This window comes from Artemia franciscana, chromosome 7, assembly GCF_032884065.1.
Source record: "Artemia franciscana chromosome 7, ASM3288406v1, whole genome shotgun sequence".
NCBI lineage: Eukaryota > Metazoa > Arthropoda > Branchiopoda > Anostraca > Artemiidae > Artemia > Artemia franciscana.
This window is the reverse complement of record NC_088869.1, coordinates 50,808,175-50,827,511: the sequence shown is the minus strand read 5'-3', so window position 1 is coordinate 50,827,511 and position 19,337 is coordinate 50,808,175. Positions and strand designations below refer to the sequence as shown.

The following is a 19,337-nucleotide window of genomic DNA, read 5'->3' as shown; positions in this document are numbered from 1 at the left end:
TTGAAATAAAAAAGGGTAAAATTGAAAATAAAAGTGGAAAAGGTTGCAAAAAACCTTTTTTAAACGTAATTTTATCCTTTTTTTTCTTTGCGGCCCTGCTGGAAATTCAATTCCTAGTTTGCACTTTACCGGGACCAAAATATTGGTGGATGTCATTGTAAAACGTTCTCGTAACTAATGAGTTTCTACAGTTTAAGCTTATTACCAACGATCTAGCCGCCTAAACAAGAATGTGTGTATATTCTTTATATAATACTAAAGTGGTGATATAATTCATACTGTGAAGTTTTCATCGTAGCTGCATGGCAATGGAATCTTGCTGGAACTGTTTTCCACTGTTTCGCCAGGGCTACCATTGCGCCTGCGTCAAGGACTCCAAAACCAAATAAATGGTTAAATTCCAACCCAACTCCATTCATTGTCCAATGGAACCGATTCTTCGCATCGAAAAGTGAATTTCTCTTAGAAGTCAAGACTGTCAAATGCTGAACATCACGCCATGTTAGTAGTGGACTGAAAAAAAATAATAATAAACTTGCATTTCTTTTAATGCATATATTTTATCATAGTTTTCACACTATTGAACATCAATTAAAAAGTGACACTTCCCCCAATAACTAACCAATTTAAAATTATGAGGCTTTACGCTTCCTTGAGTTAAATCCCGTCTTACCTTTGTGGCCGCATTGGGGATTATTGCATTCTGATATTCCGAGGCGTATGGTGACGATATTGTAATCGCTCGGTGTTATAGGGAGTAACTGGAGGAAAATATAGGCCTGGAAATTATCATTTTATCTCTTAAGAGGCCGGCCTTAGGGGTGTGTGCCAAGTTCATGATTTACAAAGGTGATTTGACGGCAGCTGATCGGCTGTCGTTGAAGGTGATCGAACCAGCATAGCGGTCGACTTTTGATGGTGCGGAAGCAGCTGATGAGTTTATTGAGGCCTTCATTTCATCGTCGTTCAACATATGTTTGCTAGTTTTAAGCACGGAGATTCTCCGCCCACCATCAGTCTTTATGGACCAAGTTTCACTTGAGTATAGAGCTCAAAATAGGTGAAGTAGCTGGCTAGTACTGTTATCCCAAAATTTACCGTTACGATAAAATTAATATTTCTGCCAAAAAGGGTGAGTTGCACGGAATTTGTAGTAGTTAAATTCAATCTTCATATTTTGGAGAGGAGCACCCGAAGGCTCACTTTGTGCACATACCTTTGCCCGTTGGTGCTATTTCACAAATGGTGCATATTATTTTATTCATTCTCATAGGGTGCCAAAATTAGCCAGTACTGTTAATTTTTAAGCCATTGTTTTTTCTTCTTCTTTTTTTGTTGATAAGGACTTCGGATGTGGCCTCAAAATACTCGGCCTCCTGTTACTGTTTGTGTAAAAAAATGTCTTACAAAGCTTACTTTATTATTTGGAAGTTTTGTTTACCCATCAGGAATAGGCTATACACCATCCCCATCCAAGCCCAAAATGAAAACCCAACTTCAACAAATCCTGACAGCATTAGGAATCTATAGCTTGAGTAACTGACACGTTCAAATACTGATTTTAATTATTATAGCTCTTAAGTTTTCTGGACTATTGTTTCCCTTTTCAGATGTGAATAATGTCGGTTACAGAGAATATAACATGGAAAATAGATAGCTCCACAATGTCAATTCACGTCTTTTATGTTATTTTAAGAATAAATGAATCGTGTTTTTTTTTATGGAAATAAATGCTTTTAAGAGTGGAATATTTTTCTGGATTTTAAGTTTGTTCATCCATCTGAATTTTTTTGTTTATTAATCAACCCGATTGGGCAAGCCAGGCGTTGCTAGAAGCATCGAAGACTAGATACCCTCAAGTTATTTTCATAATAAACTAAGGAAGCTACTGGTCTGATTTTAGTTACGAAAGGTAAGGACCCAATGCCAAAGAAGTGATTTTGGTCCAACTCCGAATTTTTTTTTATCCAAGTCACCTAAAAACTAACTTGCCTAACAAATTTTGGACACTTTTGTAAGAATGATGGGACCTTAAAGAAAAAATCATATTTGAGAAAAATCTTCTGTAGCATATTTGGAATGCAAGACATTGCCTTTTGCACCGGTTTTCAGCACTCTATTTAAGTCAATAGAATATGTCTTATTCCATTCCTACTGCACGATGGTTGCTTTATCTCATTTTCTTTCCTGTGTTGCCTAAAGTAATTACATGAAGCTGTGAGGAACCTTAGAGATCCATTCCATAGATAGAAGCAGATATTGCAAAAGGGAGCCTCAAAAGAGAAATAGTTCATCATCTGATTTAAATTTGTATAGGACGACAGGTCAGGCAGATGAGCTACCTTTCAATTTATGCCAGATCACACCTTTCAATGTAAAATAGCTAAAGACTTGAACAAGAACGAGTTAAATAATAACCAGGGAAACCGTTCACTAAGTATTGACTCTTTTTTTATGTACTTTGTAAAACGAATTATGTCTGACGTGAAGGTCGAGTTCTTTCAATATGATACATGCTAGTGCTTTTTTGACGTAAAATTCAAATTAGGCAACCATACTGTGATAGGAATTTTAAAATAAAATTCTATTCTATTCTAAATAAGAATACAAAAGCAAATTTTTCTATTGAAAATAAACAGTGGCAGATTAATTTTCGTTGAATAGAAACTAGCCTAAATAAAAGGGATAAAAGCTAAAGAAGACTCCGTCTCCCCACAAGTGTAAATTCATAATTTCGTATGTACTCGGGCAGACGTCTCTACTGTCTTCCAAATTGTGACACAGCTTTATCATACCATTTAATGTAAAATGCCTACAGACCTAGACAAAAACATCAATGAATTAGACAATAGTAAAAACACGAAATTTCTTAGTTAAAACAAAAAAAAGATTACAATTTTAAACAAATAAATACAAAGTGGATCAAATACACCACAAAATACATATATACATATATATACATAGATACATATATATGCTTGATTTGGTGGTTCGGACTGTTTTTGAATCCTTGTTGAACCGTCAATTTTAAGCTTGAATCCTAAAAATTATCAAGATCATTTTTATTTGACTGAGGTTGAAGGATTTCCTACACACTCCCGCCTATTGCCTTCACGTTTATTCTTATCCTGAGTATACTACTAATTTTGATCAATTCTTAGTAATCTTACCTTTTGGGCATTTATGAATTTAAAAATAACACAAATTATAATATCTCCTTCATTTACAGTGAGGATGAGTGATCTCTCTTGTCGGGTCATTCCTTGTAATCTGGAACGCATTACTAAGTATCCTAGCCTTTCAGTCATCCTCAAAACTACGTAAGAATGATCTATGAAGCTTGAATTTTCCTTATGAAAGGTCACGACCCCTTACTACGTGACTAGTTCTCTTTTCTTTGGATTACAATAAGGAATTCCCAAGACAGAAAGTATCAGAGTCTCAAGAGAATACATATAGATTCTTTACGTTGATCTATTCTATACTTCAATATTGGAGGAAAACCTTAGCCTCCACGGTATAGTTTAATAATGAATCCTTCACGCCAATTGGATAACTATAAGGATAGCTGAATTTTTGATTTCCTTGAAAATTATTGACATTATATGTTGGAGTTCATTTGTTTAGTAGCTTATAGTTGGTTTCCAGCTATATTGTACCAGCAGATATCCAACAACACAAACTTTATTCTTTCCAAGACGCGGTGACAATCATCTTAGTGGTGTTCGTAACGTTTAGGGACAAAATAACACCCAAAACAAGTTTCTCGTTTTCTGTTTCTTTTTTTTTCTCGTTCAAATCCTGACATGAAGAAGAAAATGTAGTTTCTGAAAAATAAAATTTCATATTTTAGCGAAGGTCCTTACCGAAATAGCAACCTTTGTCTTTTCGCTTGTTATTTTTTCCAGTGGATTAAATAAAAAAAAAACAAGTTTTTTCAACTGAAAGTAAGGAGCGACATTAAAACTTAAAACGAACAGAAATTACTTCGTATATGAAAGGGGCTGCTTCCTCATCAACGCCCCGCTCTTTACGCTAAAGTTTGACTGTTTCTCTCAACTCTTCTTTTTAAAACAGTAAAAAACTTTAGCGTAAAGAGCGCGGCGTTGATGAGGAAGCAGCCCCATTTATATACGAAGTAATTTCTGTTCGTTTTAAGTTTTAATGTCGCTCCTTACTTTCAGTTGAAAGAACTAGTTTTTTTTATTTAATTTCTGAACGTTTTTGAATCAATGCATGTTTTGATTTTGGCTCTCCGCAGAGAAATAATTATAATGAAATTTGCATTTTCTTTTTTTTTTGGGGGGGGGGGAGGGCTAAATGGCTTTCTCATAATTTTGATCGAATGATTTTGAGAAAAAAGAGCGGGGGAGGAAGCCTAGTTGCCCTTTAATTTTTTGGTTAATAAAAAAGGCAACTAGAACTTTTAATTTTTTACGAATCTTTTTATTAGTAAAAGATATACGTAACTTATAAACTAGCTTACGTAAAGAATTTTTTATTCTCATGTTTTTATTACACATATGAGAGGGTTCACCCCCTCGTCAGTACCTCTTTCTTTACGCTAAATCTTAAATTTTGGCCCAATTCATTAAGAATGACCCCTGAATCACAAAAGCCGTAGAATAAATAGTTGACATTACTAAAAATACTTTAGCGTAAAGGGCGAGGTCTTAGGAAGAGGTGAGCCCCTCATATGGGTAATAATTTCTGTTCGTTTTAAGTTTTAATGCTGCTCCTTACTTCCAGCTGAAAAAACCTTTTTCATATTTATTTTTTCATTGTTTTTTTTTTTAATAATGCTAGTAAACCCTGCGCTCCCTACATGAAAATTTTCTTCCCCCATGACAAATTCCTCGACGGAAAGTTCCCTCAGTATATCCCCCTCTTTTCAACCCCGCCCCAACCAAAAAATCCTCCTGAAAACACCTGTACACTTCCCAATAACCATTACTATATGTAAGCATTGGTCAAAGTTTTTAACTTACAGCCCCTCCCACGGGGACTGTGGAGAAGTAAGTCGTCCCCAAAGACATAGTTATAAGGTTTTTTGACTATGCTGAATAAAATGGCTATCTCAGAATTTTGATCCGTTGACTTTGAGAAAATAATTAGCGTGGGAGGGGGCCTAGGTGCCCTCCAATTTTTTTGGTCACTTGGAAAGGGCACTAGAACTTTTCATTTCCGTTATAATGAGCCCTCTCGCAACATTCTAGGACAACTGGGTCGATACGATCACCCCTGGGAAAAAAACAAAACAAAAAAAACAAACAAACAAATAAACACACATCCGTGATCTGCCTTCTGGCAAAAAATACAAAATTCCACATTTTTGTAGATAGGAGCTTGAAACTTTTACAGTAGGGTTCTCTGATACGTTGAATCTGATGGTGGAATTTCGTTAAGATTCTATGACTTTTAGGGGGTGTTTCCTCCTATTTTCTAAAATCACACAAATTTTCTCAGGCTCGTAACTTTTGGTGCGTTAGACTAAACTTGATGAAACTTATATATTTAAAATCAGCATTAACATGCGATTCTTTTGATGTAGCTATTGGTATCAAAATTCCATTTTTTAGAGTTTTGGTTTCTATTGAGCCGGGTCGCTCAATAGAAACCAAATAGATCCCTGTAGGTTTCTATTGTAGGTTTCAATAGAAACCTACAGTTCGTTACCACGAACTGTTTGATGAAAATCATTCTCGTTTTCTCATTTCATCCACGTTTTGTAATTATATATGTTTCTTTATTTTCTTGTTTTGGTCAAATGTTGTGTATAGCCAGTGTGGTCTTAGAACGTAAATTAAATAAAAAAAACAAGTTTTTTCAACTGAAAGTAAGGAGTGACATCAAAACTTAAAACGCACAGAAATTACTTCGTATATGAAAGAGGCTGCTTCCTCATCAACGCCCCGCTCTTTACGCTAAAGTTTGACTCTTTCTCTCAATTCTTCTTTCTAAAACAGTAAAAAACTTTAGCGTAAAGAGCGGGGCGTTGATGAGGAAGCAGCCTCTTTCATATACGAAGTAATTTCTGTGCGTTTTAAGTTTTGATGTCACTCCTTACTTTCAGTTGAAAAAACTTGTTTTTTTTATTTAATTTCTGAACGTTTTTGAATCAATGCATGTTTTGATTTTGGCTCTCCGCAGAGGAATAATCAAAACGAAATTTTCATATTTTTTTTTTTGGCTCAATGGCTTTCTCATAATTTTGATCGAATGATTTTGAGAAAAAAAGAGCGGGGGACGAAGCCTAGTTGCCTCCCGATTTTTTGGTTAATTAAATAGGCAACTAGAACTTTTAATTTTTTACGAATCTTTTTATTGGTAAAAGATTTACGTAACTTATAAATTAGCTTACGTAAAGAACTTTTGTATTCTCATGTTTTTATTACATATATGAGGGGATTCGCCCCATCGTCAGTACCTCGCTCTTTACACTAAAGCTTAAATTTTATCCCAATTCATTAAGAATGACCCCCTGAATCACAAAAGCCGTAGAATAAGTAGTTGAAATTACCGAAAATACTTTAGCGTAAAGAGCGAGGTATTAGAAGGAGGTGAGCCCCTCATATGGGTAATAATTTCTGTTTGTTTTAGGTTTTATTGCTGTTCCTTACTTCCAGCTGAAAAGCTTTTTCACTTTTATTTTTTAATTGTTTTTTTTTTAAATAATGCTAGTAAATCCTGCTCTCCCTTCATGGAAATTTTCTTCTCCCATTACAAATTCTCGAAGGAAAGTTCCCCCAGCATATCCCCCTCTTCTCAACCCCTCCACCAAACCAAAAAATCCTCCTGAAAACACCTGTATACTTCCCAATAACCATTACTATATGTAAGCACAGGTCAAAGTTTGTAACTTGTTGCCCCTCCCACGGGGACTGTGGGGGAGTAACTCTTCCCCAAAGACATAGTTATAAGGTTTTTCGACTACGCTGAATAAAATGGCTATCTCAGAATTTTGATCCGTTGACTTTGGGAAAATAATTAGCGTGGGAGGGGGCCTAGGTGCCCTCCAATTTTTTTGGTCACTTAAAAAGGGCACTAGAACTTTTCATTTCCGTTAGAATGAGCCCTCTTGCAACATTCTAGGACAACTGGGTCGATACGATCACCCCTGGAAAAAAAAAAAAAAAAAAAAAAAAAAAAAAAAAAAAAAAAAAAAAAAAAAAAAAAAAAAACACGCATCCGTGATCTGCCTTCTGGCAAAAAATGCAAAATTCCACATTTTTGTAGATAGGAGCTCGAAACTTCTACAGTAGGGTTCTCTGATACGCTGAATCTGATGGTGTGATTCGTTAAGATTCTATGACTTTTAGGGGGCGTTTCCCCCTATTTTCTAAAATAACGCAAATTTTCTCAGGCTCTTAACTTTTGATGGGTAAGACTAAAGTTGATGAAAATTATATATTTAAAACCAGCATTAAAATGCGATTCTTTTGATGTAGCTATTGGTATCAAAATTCCATTTTTTAGAGTTTTGGTTACTATTGAGCCGGGTCGCTCCTTACAACTGTTTTTATCAAACAGTTCGTTACCACGAACTGTTTGATAAAATTAAAATGAAGAGAGAGAGAGAGTAAACCAAGATTTCTCACAATGTGAGTCATAATGCAATGTGATTCGCAATCCGTTCAGTAGTGATTTAATTGTATTTTTATATGATTCAGTCTAAGTCAAATTTATGTTTATCTGATGGAGATATGTTATGAGATAGTGCAGTTTCGTGAAAAAAAAACAAACAAAGAGATAAAAAGGAAGGGAGATTCAGACTACATTTAAGTCTGAGCAACTGAGGGACCTTCCATGCAATCCAGCTGATTTCCTGAAGAAACAATTATTATTAATTTGATATTTTACTACGTTTTTTTTTGTAAAAGATGTTCTCAATTGATAATTTGAAAGTTGACATTCATTCTTCATTGATTTGACAGGTCAGATTGAATATATTTTTTCAAACAACAGGAGGATCGGACGGGATCTGTCTATGTCAAATTCAAGTAAGATATTTTATCCTCAAATAAAGGTGAATAATAAATTATTTATCCATGCGAGTACTTTCTGAAGGTGAGAAACAAAACCAAATTTTGTGTCTGATATGAGCATGGTTATTTAAGCCTAATTAACAGACATGACACAAATAAAATTTTCGACCCGGCTCTCGTTTTCAGATGAATCAGAAATTACTGTGAAACTGTGGCAGGAACTACTCAGAAAATTCCAACTATTGCATAACTAATTAAACTGAATTTTGTTTTAAGAAACTTAGTAATTTTTCGAAAGAATAGATGTTATATATTTTTGTTATTATATTGCATAGTGGTAGCCCGATATTACTTTAAAATTTAAGATGGAAATAAATTATGATCCTTTATAAAGATTGCACGAATTTCAAGGTACTTAAGGAATTTTGGGAGGGTTTACGGTTGGGAGTTGAGAATGTAGTTTTTTTTTGTTCGTCACTTTTTGTCGAATAATTAAAAAACTGAGTAAATGTTTCAATCATTAAAAATTTGTTAAGACTTACATTTTGAGCAGGTTTTCACCTGCATAAAATAATAGAAAATATAACTTACATAAGAGCAACCTTGAACTTTGACCATGAAGGAACACTTGTTCTGAGCCGAAATTTCATTTTTATTTTATGCACTCTAGCTCGAGTCACTTTAATGTTGTTTGATTGGTTTTGCATTTATGTTCTTACATAAAAATGCTAGTAAACTCAGTAACTCTGTAAGTAGTGCATTAATAGGTTTATTCAAGCTCTGCTACTACATTTTAATGGATGATTCTTTTAAATCGTTTATTAAACAGTATCATTGGATTGATTTAATGAAGCGAAAGGGCTGAAAGGCGATAAAAGAAGTAAGGCAAGGCTGTGAATGAAGCTATATTACCACTGGGGCTGACTTTGCTATTTGCGCTCCTTTACCTCACGACTCTATTCAGAGCTACAGTCTTTGCTCTTACTGATGACAACCAAAGTCCTTAACATTGTAGCTTATAATCTCTCACCGTTTCATTCTAGGATATCCTCAACAACCACTGGATTAAAAAAAAAAATCATAATTTCTTGAAGCCTATTATCCTTCGTCAGTATAATTTTGTTTGTAATTTTTTTCTGTCTATCTTAACCTTTTCCCCTAATAGACCTAAGTATTTTGATCGAACCGCAATAGTAAACAGCTTATCATTTTTTCTTGTTAAAGCTCTAATCTCTGTAAATTCTGTAAGTACATATCAAATATCTTTTCCAGTAAGTTTCGTCTTTTGCATAAAATATGTCAAGAAAATATAATTTTGTATTATGAAAATTAAAGCAAAATTACTGGCGGTATTCCAATTTGGTATTAGTGCCACCCTGAGGTTAAACTCCTCTACAATTCATCGGCAAAAACAAGAAAAATTTTAAAGTTAGTGTTCTGTGTTTAGTTCGAAATACTACTTAAGATTTCAAATTGAGTTCAGATAATGATATAACTATTTAAGTAAAAAGAAAAAAATCTCCCCTGCAATAATTGATATAAAAAACTTTAACCTTTTTAATCAGAAAAATTTTCTTCTTTGACTCTGTTTTTGGTGTAAAATGATATTGATGTTCAGTGGCACTAAAATCAAACTGGATTAAATATAAATTACATTAATATCTGGAAAAAAACTTACTTCGCTTCAAGGGCTAACGCAAAAACCCCTGCAGCTTCTGGTGCAGCAGCTGATGTGCCTGAATGGGTTTTTGTGCATTTTCCATATAAATCAGTCGTCGCCTGGAAATAGTAAAAGCTTGATATGCGTAAAACACAAGCTTTGCTAAACACAAGACTGATAGGTGACGCGAAGTATGATAGAATACGTGAGATAAAAATTGAAATAATCTTGTCAAAACAAATTGCATATAGTTTATAACTGCCAAGTGCTGTAACAGAGCTGAAATATATTAATCGTGAAATCCCTGATTTATTCAAGAGATATCGTTTAAACTAAAAGTTCATTAAGGGTTAAAAAAATTTAGAACTGCTGCTTTACAGGAAAAATCCTGAACTTCAAACGCTAAAACGTGTAAACCAGTCTCTCTTTTGGGCTGTCTTAACCACTAACTACCTCGGGGTAGAGACCAAGTTCTGTTTCAGGAAAAAAAGGAAGCTCCATCTTTCGTTGAATCAACTTAAAAATACCTAAGAAAACAAGTCGTATTTTAAATTGTTGGACGCACTTTAAACTGATTGACCTGATAAAAATATACTTGCTGAAATTATATGGTCAAATAGTAAGCTTTATGTTATATATAATAATATAGCCAATCTATCAGAGAGGTTCTGATCGACCACAGACACGTAAACATAGCTGCTAACCATATTTGACTAAATGAATTTTACCAGCCTTCCTAGTCATTATGCTAATTAGCAGACGTTTTGAAATCTCTACCCTCTTTCCCCGCAAACGATGTCAACTAGAGCCCAGTCTCTAAAAGGAACATCTAATAGTCAAGCTCTGACAATGCTGTCAAATTTAGTTTGAATCTGGCGTTCCTTTTCTGGTAGATACTAAATAAAAAAAAACAAGTTTTTTAACGGAAAGTAAGGAGCGACGTTAAAACTTAAAACGAACAGAAATTACTCCGTATATGAAAGGGGATGCTTCCTCATCAACGCCCCGCTCTTTACGCTAAAGTTTGACTCTTTCTCTTAACTCTACTTTTTAAAACAGTAAAAATCTTTAGCGTAAAGAGCGGGGCGTTGATGAGGAAGCATCCCCTTTCATATACGAAGTAATTTCTGTTCGTTTTAAGTTTTAATGTCGCTCGTTACTTTCCGTTGAAAAAACTTGTTTTTTATTTAATTTCTGAACGTTTTTGAATCAATGCATGTTTTGATTTTGGCTCTTCGCAGATGAATAATTAAAAGCAAATTTGCATTTTTTTTTTTGCTAAATGGCTTTCTCATAGTTTTGATCGAATGATTTTGAGAAAAAAGGAGCGGGGGAGGAGGCCTAGTTGCCCTCCGATTTTTCGGTTACTTAAAAAGGCAACTAGAACTTTTAATTTTTTTACGAATGTTTTTATTAGTAAAAGATATACGTAACTTACGAATTAACTTACGTAACGAACTTCTGTATTCTCATGTTTTTATTACGTATATGAAGGGGTTCACTCCCTCGTCAGTACCTCGCTCTTTACACTAAAGCTGAAATTTTGTCCCAGTTTCTTAAGAATGACCACTGAATCACAAAAGCCGTAGAATAAATAGTTGAAATTACTAAAAATACTTTAGCGTGAAGAGCGAGATATTAGGAGGAGGTTAGCCCATCATATGCGTAATAATTTCTGTTTGTTATAAGTTTTAATGCTTCTCCTTACTTTCAGTTGAAAAAACTTTTTCATATTTATTTTTTCATCGTTTTTTTTTTAAATAATGCTAAAAAATCCAGCGCTCTCTTCATGAAAATATTCTTCCCCCATGCCAAATTCCTCCAAGGAAAGTTCCCCCAACATATCCCCCTCTTCTCACCCCCTTCCAGCCTAAAAATCCCCCTGATTACGTTTGTACACTTCCGAATAACCATTACTGTATGTAAGCACTGGTCAAAGTTTGTAACTTGTGGCCCCTCCCACGGGGACTGTGGGGGAGTAAGTCGTCCCCAAAGACATAGTTATAAGTTTCTTTTGACTACGCTGAATAAAATGGCTATCTCATAATTTTGATCTGGTGACTTCGGGAAAATAATAAGCAAGATTCTATGACCACTGGGTAGATACGATCACCCCTGGGGAAAAAAAAAACAAACAAACAAACAAATAAACACGCATCCGTGATTCTGGCAAAAATACAAAATTTTGTAGATATGAGCTTGAAACTTCTACAACAGGGTTCTCTGATACGCTGAATCTGATGGTGAGATTTTCGTTAAGATTCTATGACCTTTAGGGGTTGTTTCGCCCTGTTTTCTGAAATAAGGCAAATTTTCTCTGGCTCGTAGCTTTTGATGGGTAAGCCTAAGCTTTATTAAATTTATATATCTAAAATGAGCATTAAAATGCAACTCCTTTGATGTAGCTATTGATATCAAAATTCAATGTTTTAGTTTTGGTTACTATTGAACCGGGTCGCTCCTTACTACAGTTCGTTACCACGAACTTTTTGATTCAACATATAAGAAATAGGGAATACCTTTTCTAATCGGTCTCAAGATTCCAAAATTGTATTTTACACTGTAAAGACACAAACAATACTATAACTCTAACTATTACATCTGACCGAGTTAGTTGGTTCATTCTGAACATAGCTAAAAATTAGATTTAAAACTCACAATGGCAAGTAGGAATAGATTTTACTTCCAGCAAAAATTGCAAAATAGCTGACATGTCATCTTTTTCGAAATTACGATGACAAGGACCTCCAAAGCCATGGATCCCCTAAAAACTCAGTTAGGTCACCTATTCTAACGTCCCGCCAGCTTTGGTTAATAACGGACATACTGATAGATGTCATGAAGAAAAAAAAATTTTCGAGGCCCCCTAATTTTTCAGGGACTTCAGGGAAAAAGCACAGTCACAAAAGTAGGTTCTGACCTACTTTTCTGTATAAAGCAATCTACCTTCTGTATAAAGTAGGTTTGGTCAAATGAGTCATGTCAACCTACCTAATAATTTTGCTAATGAAAAGAGATTTTATGAACAGAAAAGAATTTAGAAGCTCTAACCATCCTGAGAGGTCAAATTAGGCACAGGAGCTCTTATTACCCAACAGGTTTGGCTGATATCCTATAGTTACTTCTAGTAGGCTAAATATCCTGATGGTAAGAATTTAGAGATCTCCTTGCTTTCACACTACAAACTTAAGGTATAATATCCCCGAAATGTAGAGTAGTAACACATATTTTCGTTTTGTTGAGAGCCAATAACGTCTTTCAACGGGTTTCTTGATGACAATAAGTTCGAACATCCCATCTTTCCCGCTTCCCCAAAAAGAGTAAATCAAACCTTAACCCTATAAGGTTCAACTAGGACACCGACTCTCATTTTGCTGATAGTGGTTGAACTGTGTTTTTAGTGAAACATCAACAAAAACAAACAAACAATAGCTCGTACTCTCGCGACACCTTTATTTCTTTTTCCATTATCAATCAGTTCCTGGTAACGGAGTGTAGTAAGGAGCGACCCGGCTCAATAGTAAACGAAACTCTAAAAAAGGAATTTTGATACTAACAAATACATCAAAAGAATTGGATATTCATGCTGATTTTAAACATATAAGTTTCATCAAATTTAATCTTTGTCATCAAAAGTTACGAGCCTGATAAAATTTGCCTTGTTTTGGAAAATAGCGGGAAACAAACCCTAAAAGTCATAGCATCTTAACGACAATCACATCATCGCATTCAGCGTATCAGAGAACCCTATTGCAAAAATTTCAAGCTCCTATCTACAAAAATGTGGAATTTCGTATTTTTTGCCAGAAGACAGATCACGGGTGCGTGTTTATTTGTTTTTTTTGTTTTGTTTTTCCCCAGGGGTCATCGTATCGACCAAGCGGTCTTAGAATGTCACAAGAGGGCTAACTTTAACAGAAATGAAAAGTTTTAGTGCCCTTTTTAAGTTACCAAAAAAATTGGGCACTTAGGCCCCCTCCCACGCTCATTTTTTACCCAAAGTCAACAGATCAAAATTTTAAGATAGCCATTTTGCTCAGCATAGTCAAAAACCATAATAACTATGTCTTTGGGGATGACTTACTCCCCCACAGTCCCAGGGGGAGGGGCTGCAAGTTACAAACTTTGGCCATTGTTTAAATACAATAATGGTTATTTGGAACTGTACAGACGTTTTCACTGGGATTTTTGGTTGGGGGGGGGGGGGGTTGAGGGGAGGGAGCTATGTAGGAGGATCTTTCATTGGAAGAATATGTCATGGGGGAAGAGAATTTCAATGAAAAGGGCTCAGGATTTTCTAGCATTGCTATAAAAAAAAACAATGAAAAAATAAACATGAAAAAGTTTTTTCAACTGAAAGTAAGGACCAGCATTAAAACTTAAAACGAACAGAGATTATTACGCATACGGGGGTTCCATCTTTTCCTAAATAGCTCGCTCTTTACGCTAAAGTGTTCTTAGTAATTTAAACAATATATTCTACAGCCTTTGTGATTCAGAGGCCAATCTTAAAGAATTGGGACAAAATTAAAGCTTTAGTATAAAGAGTGAGGTATTAACGAGGGTGCAAACCACCTCATATACTAACAGAAATTACTCCGTGTATGAAAGGGGCTGTTCCTCCTTCAACGTCCCACTCTTTACACTAAAGTTATTTACTGTTTAATGAATTAGGATTGAGAGAAAGAATACAACTTTAGCGTAAAGATTGGGACGTTGAGGGAGGAACAGCCCCTTTCATACACGGAGTAATTTCTGATCGTTTTAAGTTTTAATGTCGCTCCTTACTTTCAGTTAAAAAAAAAAACTTTTTTTTTATTTAATTGGTGAAAGGACAGTTATGTGCAGACTAAAAATTCGTTTGGATTTTCGAAAGCTTATAGCCTGAGGGATTAAAGACTTTTCCTGCCAATATGAAAGCTGATACCTTTTCCCTTTCGGAGTTCCAGGAAACTCTCATGTAAATACAACTTTTCATTTTTCAAGGATTTGTCAGATTCCATTGCTTATTTAAAAACAGTCTAAACAGTTATATTTGTTTTGTAGAAATGTATTGAAGGAAAAGACTGTGTTTGCTGAAAATGTGCTTTTAAAGTCTTTGAAAGAAAAAAGTTTGGAAGTGTAATCGAATAATCAGTTCTTTTTTCTTCATCGAACAACGCAGCCAACAAGTTGAATAATCGGCAATGATTTTACCCATTACCCATTATTACCCATTATTACGTAAAAAAAAATATTCTTGTTAGAGTGTTTTGTTGCTCATGGCCATAAATTAAATACATGCAAATTTTGTTGCATTTTTTTCTGTAGCTACTTTATACGCTACAAAAATTATCAAAGGCAACGCTAGAGGTATAGGGCAATAGCGCTTCAATGTTTTATTTAATATTTATTTATTTATCTATTTTTTTTTCCAGAGCTACTTTATATGGTAGGGACGATCATATAAACTTCTAAGGGGGCTCGTTCGATCGGAAAATGAAAGTTCGGGTGGCATGTTTAAGAATCAAAGGTAATTGTACGTAAACCAGTCCCCCTTTCATACACTTTTAGCTGCCCCACTTCGAAGATATTAAATTAAAATTTTAAGATAGCCATAATATAATCTAGACTTTAAATAACTATGCCGCCGGGGATGATATGACTCCTCAAATCTCCTGGGGTAGGGGTTGTAAGTTTTGCAAGCTGGCTATTGCTTAGATATAGGGTTTATTTTTGGGAAAGGGAGGGCATGTTTCACCCTTGGTCTCCAAAAAGGCTTAGGATATGAAGACAAAACTTTCAGGTTATGTTGAAGAGGTGTTGTACAAAACCAAAACAGAGTATATGCATGCTGGTTGTCAGAAATGTGCATCAAAAATACCTAGGAAAGGGCTGAGGGTATTATGTTGAAACTTTCGGGACATGTTAAGGGGTTTTTGAAAAGTGATCGTAGGGCAACCAGCCTCTCCTCCCTTTCTCACCCTTTTTAAGAGCTCCCCCTCCACATTGATCAAAAATTTGAGACAACCATTTTGTTCAAATAGTCAAAACTCCGATAATTACACTTTCGGAAATGTCTTGAGCCCTCCCAGCCCTCAGGGCAAGGGTTGTAAACTTGGAAATTAGCCTCTTGTTGACATAAAGGACTTATTGTTGGGAAAGGGGGGATGTTTAATCCTCAGTAGGTCAGAAAAGGCTTGGGGCACTAAAAGGGAACTATAGGGAATGCTGAGAGAAATCAAAAGACACTGGATGTACATCCAGGTTATCAAAAGGGCGTATTTGCGATGTCTTAGGAACGGCTGAGGATTCTGACTTGAAACTCTCAGGGCTACTGCAACCACTAATACTGCGGCTGAAACTTCAACTGTGACTACTTGTAACTGTGACAGCAATTACTTGCAACCATAACCATGAATACTTGTGACTGAAACTACTTCCAACTTTGCCTGCGACTACTCTTCACTAGAAGTAAAACTATTTGACAGTGCGATAGTATGTGACTGCGATTACGACTATTTGCGTCTGCAACTACTTACGACTTCGACTCCTACTACTTGCGTCTGCAACTGCAACACTTGCGACTACAAACACTTGCAGCTGTCAGTACTTGTAACTGCAACTATTTGCAACTATGAATACTTATTACTGCAATTACATGCGACTGTAATTACATACAACTTTGACGGCATGCTACTATGACAATTTGCAGCTGCGAAAGCTTGTGACTGCAACTACTTGCATTTGCAACTACTTGCGACCGTGATTGTGGCTACTAACGACTGTGAATATTTGTGGATGCAATTGCAACTGCTTGCGTCTGCGACTACTTGCGACTGAAACTACTTTTGACTGTGACTTCTTGCAACTATGGCTACTTGTAACTTATAATACTTGCGACTGTGACTACTTGTATTTGTGACTGCTTGTGACTGTGAGTACTTGTGACTAGGACTACTCTTAGCTACGGCCACTTGCGAATTCAATTGTGACTACTTGTAACCGAGAGTACTTGTGGCTGCAACTTCAACTACTTAGGTCTGCGAGTACTTGCGACTGCAACTACTTTCGACTATGAATAATTGCAACTGGGACAACTTGCAACTGTAACTTCTTACGGCTACCTAAAACTACGACTAAAACTACTTCCGACTACGACTGTGATTACTCTCAGCTGCAATTGTGACTGTTAACGACTGCGACTACTACCACTACTATTATTATTACTATTACTACTACTGATACTACTGCTGCTACTGCTACTACTACTACTACTACTACTACTACTACTACTACTACTACTACTACTACTACTACTACAACTACTACTACTACTACTACTACTACTACTACTACTACTACTACTACTACTACTACTACTACTACTGCTGCTTTACTATTACTAATACTGTGCCTACTACTACTGCTACTACTACTACCAGTACTACTGCTATTATTGCTACTACTACTATTAAATTAAATCAAAAGAATTTAAGTGCATCCAGGATGTCAAAACGGCATATCTTGAGTATCTCAAAAACAATTGAGGTTGTTAAGTTGAAACTTTCAGAGAATGTTACAAAGTAAGTTGAACCTATTCAAAAGACACTATATGCATCCCGGTTGTAAAAAGGGCGCATCAGTAATATGTTAGAAACAGCTAATGGCAATGAGTTCAAACTACTTTCAGAGAATGTTGCAAAGTAAATTGAACCTATTCAAAAGACACTGTATGCATCCCGGTTGTAAAAAGGGCGCATCAGTAGTATGTTAGAAACAGCTAATGGCAATGAGTTCAAACTTTCAGGTAATATTGAGGTAGATATTGAACTAAATCAAAATATACTATGTGCATCCAGGCTGTCAAAATGACGAGTGCCCTATTTTAGTAACGGTAACCGCATTAAATCAAAATTTCGAGGGAATGTTGAGATGAACGTTGAAATAAATCCAAAGACCCTACTTGCATCCATCTTGTCAAAAGGGCATATGTGAAATATCTTAAGAACGGCTACGGCATTAAGTTATAAACGTTGAGGAAGATGTTGAATCCAACCAAACGACGTTATATTTATCCTGACTGTCAGCAAGGCATCTTTTCCACATCGCGCTTAGCAAACCCTCAGGTACAGGATAGAAAAAGTTTAAAGAGTCAGGAATAAAGAGAGCTGAGTGATGCCTCTGACATATATATTCATTCTCTCATTCAATTTTATTTAAATGTAACATTTTGAACATTATCCTGGAGGATTCTTGAAATATTTTTTGTACACAAACAACTATTGATTACGCTTAGTTCAAGAACTGTTCCAAACCTTAATTTAAATTAAACGAAACTCATAGTATGATTATATTGGTCAAAAATAGTCAAAGACAAATGGTCAGATAAATGACAATGATCAGACAATGTCAGACAATGGTCAGACAATGGTCAGACAATGGTCAAATGGTCAGATAACCCTAGGCACCTTAACAGTTTAATTAGAAACCGGTATTTTAATTCCTAAGCCGAAAACCTGAAAAACTGGAAAAAATATCTATTATGTTAACAAATATGATATGTTGGCGTTCAAAAAAAGAAGAGATTTCTTTTAACTTTATGAAAAGTAATAGCTTTTCAAAGAAAAGTAATAAACTTAGGAGATGACTAGGCCACGTTCTACGGATGAAGAATGACCGATTACCGAAGATTGTCCTTTTTGGCCAACCGTCTGGGGCTACACGGAAAGCAGGTCGTCCTTGTCTGGGTTGGGAGGATGTCATAAATAAAGATTTAAAGGAAATGGGAACTTCCTGGGAGGGTGTAAAGAGGGAGGCTTTAAATAGATTAGGTTGGAGGAGGAGCGTGCGTAGCTGTGTTGGCCTCAGGCGGCTTGGTGCTGCAGTGAGTTATTATTAGTAGTAGTAGTAGTAGTAGAACAGAGATAAAGTCCTATAAGAATTTCAACATAAAAGACCAAGAAACTACTATAAAAAAATAAATGAAGCTGAAAACGAACAGAAATTACAATAAACAATAACATCAAACGTAAAGATAGCAGATACTGATTTAGATGAATAAATAAATCGTAAAGTAAGTAGACATTAAAATGAATTCACGGGTTAAACTTATACCGGTAAAATCGATACAAACAGGAGTTTGGCTAATGCTAACTATAAAACTATGTGGTAAACTACTGTGGTAAACTACATAGTAAACTACCAATACTATGTATTTGGCCTAACTATAAAACTACTAAAGTAATTGTGTCATTTGTACTGAAAACAAAATATTTTGAGCATTTCCTTGTAATTATAAAAACGAAAAATATATAAAAATATTGTTAGATAAAGTCTTGAATCTTGAACAGCTGAGATTTCACGGAATTGATATCTTTGTATATTAAACATTCAGTTTACTATTAATAGATCCTTCAGGTCATCTCGATTATTACAGTGATTAATTATTTCTTTTCGTTGATGTTTTAAAAATTTAAATCACTCTGTTTCAAATACAGATAGTTTTCAATGAAACGCGAATGACGCAGTAGCCTTTAAAAAGTGAACGGTTTAGGGGGGGGGGGTAGCCAAACTGCAGTTTGTACTAATTTTTGTTTTGTTTGATATTTGACGTTAAAATTTCTTTTAGTTTTTAATATTTTAAGGATTTATTTGTTCATCTATATCTGTGTCTGTTATCTTTACGTTTGGTGTATTTATTTATTCTAATT

The 19,337-nt window shown here is 35.2% G+C and overlaps 1 protein-coding gene across 1 annotated transcript in view; it reads right to left on the bottom strand.

Moving 5' to 3' along the window:
- The window catches only part of LOC136029425 (neuroendocrine convertase 2-like), a 157,397-nt gene that overhangs the window by 12,523 nt on the left and 125,537 nt on the right, over window positions 1-19,337 (bottom strand). Inside the window, exons 9-10 of the mRNA XM_065707806.1 lie at window positions 9,664-9,764; window positions 280-513 (exon numbers count right to left, since the gene is read on the bottom strand). Coding sequence (XP_065563878.1) covers window positions 280-513; window positions 9,664-9,764 — 335 coding nt within the window. The remainder of the gene's footprint in view (window positions 1-279; window positions 514-9,663; window positions 9,765-19,337) is intronic.